Below are 6,240 nucleotides of genomic sequence, written 5' to 3'. Positions count from 1 at the left end.
GGGCATCTGCTGCTGGAAGTCTTCCATGCCAGTGTTCCTTGCTCTTAAGACAGGACCAAAGAAAGGGGTGCTGCCTGTTCCCTCTCTGGAGCCTGCAACTGGGGCAGCAATACATGTTAGGATCAGGGGAACCAGCCTAACTAGGGAGCAGAACGGGTAGGAAGAATCTGACGGTGATGCCATTAAGTCACTGAATTAAGCAACCCTGAGATTTCCTACCTCTTGTTTTGTGAGATAATGAAATTTCCTTATTGTTTAAACCATTGGTGGGGGTGGTGGTGGGGTGGCAGACATCTGCTATTTGTGGCCCCAAGTATCAGATGCAATTCCCTTCCTCTGAAATAACATAACCTATTTTATAGAGTGGAGTGCACACACGCACGCATGCACTCTCTCTTTCTTTAACTAAATTCACTCTCGTGAGTCCTAACTTCACCTCCCCCATCTCCTAAATTCGAGCTCCTTGGAGTGGATGGAGTGGAGCGCATGCTCTGTATTCCGTCTGGAATACTCTCCTCTCCAGCACTATCACTTACTTCAAGGCTCAGTTCAAAGCAACTCCTACATGAATAGTTTCTTATTTGATCCCTGCCTACATCTTTCTCTACCATATAGCACTTACCGCCTCTGACTTGTGAGCACCTTGTCTGCTGGTTCCTGTGTCTCCTCTCAGTGTCTACCTCACCGTGCACACATTTGATTTACAGTGACTGACTGTCTGAGTATGAAGCACCATTTCCCTTCACCTGAAACTCAGGGTTTTCCTTTCCTCTTCTCTTCTTCGTCTTCTTTCCTTATCTTACTTCTCTGTAGAAGAGAAGACAAAAATTGAGATAAAAGAAATTCAGAGCTCAGACTCTGAAGGAAGAATAAGTATTTCTAAAGAAAGCCAAAAACGGCCTGCCCTGCCTCCTGGGAGCCAGAGATGAAGTGAAAGGATGATGACGATGCAGGGGGACAGCAGTCAGACACGACACAAACGGCCTCCTGTTTCTCTGGCTCCCAACGCACAGTGACCAGTTCCACTATTGAAACCGGGGTGGGGGTCACACTTCACAAATCAGAAGTGATGGCAGGAAAGATCGCAGAGTCTATTCCACACTGTCTCAAGAGTGGATGAGAGGGGACGGAGCATCTTGTGGTTGGACTTGGAGCTTATACCTTGAAGCTTTTGGTTATAAAAACCAGAATGAAGTGTGGATACCAGTAATAACACTGCTATCTCAATGTAATGAACTTCATCTGAATGTGCTCACATAAAAATATTTGATCTGGGGCGGGCCCTGTGGCTTACTGGTTAAGTGCTCGCGCTCTGCTACTGGTGGCCCAGGTTTGGATCCCGGGTGTGCACCGACGCACCGCTTCTCCAGCCATGCTGAGGCCGCGTCCCACATACAGCAACTAGAAGGATGTGCAACTATGACATGCAACTATCTACTGTGGCTTTGGGGAAAAAAACAAAAAGGAGGAGGATTGGCAATAGATGTTAGCTCAGAGCCGGTCTTCCTCAGCAAAAAGAGGAGGATTAGCACGGATGTTAGCTCAGGGCCAATCTTCCTCACCAAAAAAAAAAAAAAATGACCTAATGTAGACTTCAAGCTGTTTTAAAATGGAAAATAAAATCTTGGGTTGTTTTTGTTTTTACTTTACAACTCTTATGGTTGTTAGCTAAACCTCAAAATACAGGGCCATCAGCAGATTTCCGGAGCATCTGCAGAAAGGCCTACTCCATCACATGAGCTGCATCTCTAGTGGCTGCTCTCCTGTGTGAAAGCTCTGGGGCTGTCCTTCCCATGAGATGGCAGAAAGAGCATTTGCAGAGGCCATGACCCAGTGCAGACATTGGCTCGCACGCCCCTGAAGGTGTGCTAATGCAACTCTAACTTCAACTTTTAACTCTTTCCAGATATTAAAAATTTGTTGTAACTTTCATTAGGTAATATCAAACCGACACTAAGAACTTCTGCAAGATCTTTTATATTACACAATAGAGTAAAAACTGTCATAAATGTTCCGATAGTTAATGAGCACCAAACACTACAAAGTGTAACCAACATGGTTCTGTTAAACACTCCCTTCAACTATGGCATTCAACGACAGCAATACAATATTTTCTTTACAAAGCAACTAATATAAAAATCTGCAAATGCCATAAATTCATTTATAGGCTATTATTTTCACACAGGTGTGCCATTAGATTCTTTCAACTCTTTCTTTCTTTCAATTCTTTCCTGAGGTATTTTTTGTGGTTTACTTTTATTGTACTGTTGGATGCATTATCTTTGATTATCCTTTCCTAAAACGATTTTTAAAGACCTGCAAAAAATTTTATTGCATAGGACACTATTCATGACACAGAGATTGGGAACTGCAAATATGTGGCATTGGAACAAGTCTTACAAATATTGCATTTTAAGAATTTGTTACATACATTTTTTACAGTTTGTCTCTTTTAAAAAGTTGAAGTTACAGCTAAGAGTTAACTACGTACAGTGAAGCATTTCAGGAATGTTAGAGATTAGAGAATACGATGAATAATACAAAGGAAAAAGCCATAATTCTTGCCGGCTATATATTGTATTGCCTTCAAAAGCAACTGTACATGTTGTAATCAGTTCATAGTCAAATATTTCTACTAATCTGTTTTAGGAGAGCAAATGTCTTTCAGGGTTTCAAGTTCCTCTATAAGCTTCTTGTTCTGAACTTCCAGCACTGCAACTCGACTCTCCAGACATTTTACATATTCTTTCTTTCGACGTCGACATTCTTTAGCAGCTTCCCTGAAAAAAAAAGCAGAAGCAAAAGGGCAAACAAAATATTTGTTGCATGCTCCTGACAGACAGACAGAAGTAAGCCTGGTGAGTGTGATCATGGTTGCATTCCAAATCTTGGAACAACATTCCCAATGCAATCTCAAACACTAAGCCAAACTGGCTTCTTAAGGGTCAGAAGTGTCCCTTCCACAAGTCCACATGGCAATTAGTAGAAATGCTGCATCTCCTGCCTTGATTAGAGTTCACAGTAAACAAGGTCCAAGTCAAAGACAGTTACTCTGCTTTATGGCAATAAAGATCTTTGAGGGCCTTGAGTTCCTCAATGAGAGTCTTGTTTTGGTTTTCAAGCACAGCCACACGATTTTCAAGACATTTGACATATTCTTTCTTCTTCCTGCGACACTCCCGGGCAGCTTCCCTGGAACCAACACAAGGCAAATGACTACAAGCACAACCTTCCAGCACAATCCAGAGTGGCTCAATGAACTGCCCCCCAAACTCAACAGCCAATCAATCCTAGGTAAGGTTTGTACAAAGCCACACAACAAATGTAACCAAGCACATGCCTTTCTGTAAGATTACTCTAAGACAACAAGAACAACTTGAGAGCAGTCGATTCACCGGGCATTCTTCGTAAACGGTGTTTCTGAGGGCACACATTCCATGATAACAGTGACCAGAAGGGTTTTCAGTAACCTAAACAATAGGACTGCATCCCCAAGTGGAATTTCGACAAAAACATTCACAGATCCTTTCGATTCTCTTAATTATTTTGTCCACCAAAAGCCACATATTCCATCACAATGAGTTAACTTTATTTGATCAAAAGTGATTAAAAAATTAATCCTCAGAAACCCTAAATGTCAAAATTGGAGATTTTAATTCTTCAAGATTAAATCTCAGTAAAACAAATAAGATCAATCACAACTGCAAAAAACTGTTTATTGGCTAGAGAACAACATAGATAAAAATAACAATAAACAAATCATGCACATTTTCATAAACCAAAATGAAATGGAGTCGGCCTCTCAAAATTAAAGGAAACAAGGGAGGGTACATAATACAACACTCAATAATTCAGACAGTTTAAACCCAGGAATATGAGAACACTACAATTAAAATTAGGAAAAGGAAGCTACTGAATAAGTCAAAAGTATATTTCAAGACTGTTCGCTAATCACATGATTTACTATCCAATATATGGAATTTTAAAGCACTATAGGCATGCCCAAAGGAAAGAACAGACCAGCAGACACAGCAACAAACACAAATAAATAAATGAGTTGAGTTAGTCATTTTCAGGCATAATCCCACCAAAAATAATAACTACAGCCAACATTTTCTCTTTTTCTCCTTTTTTTTAGGGTGGGAGGGGGTGGAAACTATATCATTTAACTCCTCTATAGAATATACCCTCTCATAACACCTTTAGTTTGGAATATTCAATTGAGAAGAATTGCCCTTGGGGTACCCTTCACATCAAAACAGCCTACATTGAAACAGATAATTCAAATATATTTTAACAAAAGTCATGTTGAATGTCTAAACACCAGTTACTATAATGTCAATTAGCACTGCTGCAATTCTGAACCAGGAGTGATGTGTACAACAGAATTGGCTAATTCTGTCCTATTTTTAGAATAGTTCACCCTCACTAACAACTAGTTATCTGTGTTTTCTCTGTGGGAAGCAAGAGTCAGCAGAAAGAGACCTTGAAATCCCAATGAACTGCAGGAAAAGATCAACCCCTACTTCCTAACCAAGAACAATGCACTCACCCTGTGAACTCACACAGTTCTCAGACTTCTCAACTGGTTGACAAAAAAATAAAAATGTAAAAGTGAATTGAATCTGATAAATACAGATTAATTTAATCATAAGCAGGGAAAAGTTAAGAATAAATTCAAGCACACATAAATTTGCCAATTTGGGGACATAATTCAACTCTCTTCCACAAAGGAACTAAAATACATTTACGATTACCAAGGTTTTCATGATTAAATCATATTAAATTCTAGATTTAGAAGGAAGATAGCCATTTTACAAAACAAGTTACCATTAAATGAAATTTTAAATATCTAATAGCAGTGCTGTGAGATGTTTAATTTTTAAAATTTTATTTACCAACATGTACTATTTATTGTAAATAATCATACTTCATATTTCACATGTGCGTGCACACATATTACCAGAGTCAAAATGTTCCGAGCACAAAGCTTTAAATGATCACACCAGTAGATGGTACATTCCTAAGTACTTCTCAATTATGGAAAACACCTGTTTCTTCTATTAATAGTGAGCTCAGTTTTCAGGCCTTGCATCTATCTGGATATATCCTCAGCATGGAGAGGAAACACATAGCAAAGAGGAAAAACCGACAAGGCTATAAAGAAATAAAAACTGCTGCTGGATTGGTAGAAATATAATTATATATCTATTATAAATGCCAGCCAAAGAACAAAAAGAGAGAAAGCATAAGAGGTCTTTCACGTTAATAAGTAAAACCTACATACTTTCCCTGAAGTTAAATCTGAAGCTTACGCCGAGGTCTTTTTGAGGTGACCCAGGTGTCAGTGCAGTGGACTGGCTCTGGAACGAAGAGCTGTCCAGGTTCTGTCCAGTTTGGGCTGTGTGATCTTAACCAACTCACTACTTACCCTCTCTGAAGCTCACTTCCTCATCTGTAAGTAAGGATAACAACCAGACCTGTTCTCATGTGCACGTTAGGTGCGAGTTATACAAACAGGAGCAATAATGCACTTAAATCTTGCATACAGCACTTGCTCAGCAGACACTGAGCAACCTAGTAGCCATTTATCACCTGCTTATCTCTTGTCTTCCTCTGAAATTGAGATTTGGAAAGCTAAAGTAGACCCTTCTCAGAATCTCTTGCAGCTAGGGACTCTATTAGCTATTTCTAGTCAACCGAATGTGGGTGAAAGTTGCTGGCAGGATCTTCCAGGAAAGGTTTTCAGAAAGGCCAGACTCAGCCAGCTCCAATTTTGAGCTCTAGCCCTTCTCTCTTCTTCCTGCCTGATGCAATGCCTAGAGGTGTGACAGCCACGTTGTGATCATAAGAAAGACTGTCACACACTGAAGATGACAAAGCAGGGAGGAGGAGCCTGGATCCTGGATGACACTGCCAAGCCTTTGTTCTGGCTGCAGGTACCTCCGGACCAGCTATGTAAGATCACAATACCACCTACAAGGTTAAGCCTCCATTTCCCTTGGTTATTTACAGCCCAAACACAAATGCTGCCCAACAGTTATTGTTAGCTAATTATTTAATAAAACCCCAAAATTTTATGATTTTTTCACTCAAGGAGATCTCATATGTATGTGTAGGTAGTTGTGGGGCACATCTATAAAGAACCCACTACCTGATATTTTATCTATTTCATTTTGGTAGTTCTACTGACAAAATTTTTTAATCTAAAAATAAATGTAGAGAATAATGACAAATGGG

At 39.8% G+C, this 6,240-nt stretch overlaps 1 protein-coding gene across 19 annotated transcripts in view; it reads right to left on the bottom strand.

Annotated features, from left to right (window-relative positions):
* Positions 1-1,961: 1,961 nt before the first annotated feature.
* CREM (cAMP responsive element modulator) overlaps positions 1,962-6,240 on the bottom strand; it is a 67,303-nt gene continuing 63,024 nt past the window's right edge. For 16 of the 19 annotated variants that reach the window (XM_058532775.1, XM_058532776.1, XM_058532779.1 and 13 more), the window contains one exon: positions 1,962-3,192. In XM_058532775.1, the coding sequence (XP_058388758.1) occupies positions 3,048-3,192 (145 nt within the window). In that variant the 3' untranslated portion in view covers positions 1,962-3,047. The remainder of the gene's footprint in view (positions 3,193-6,240) is intronic. The other 3 variants (XM_058532788.1, XM_058532789.1, XM_058532790.1) reach the window with 1 other exon arrangement.

Source organism: Diceros bicornis, chromosome 36, assembly GCF_020826845.1.
Source record: "Diceros bicornis minor isolate mBicDic1 chromosome 36, mDicBic1.mat.cur, whole genome shotgun sequence".
Classification (NCBI taxonomy): Eukaryota; Metazoa; Chordata; class Mammalia; order Perissodactyla; family Rhinocerotidae; genus Diceros; species Diceros bicornis.
The sequence above is the reverse complement of the archived record's forward strand: the minus strand, read 5'-3'. Positions and strand labels throughout refer to the sequence as shown.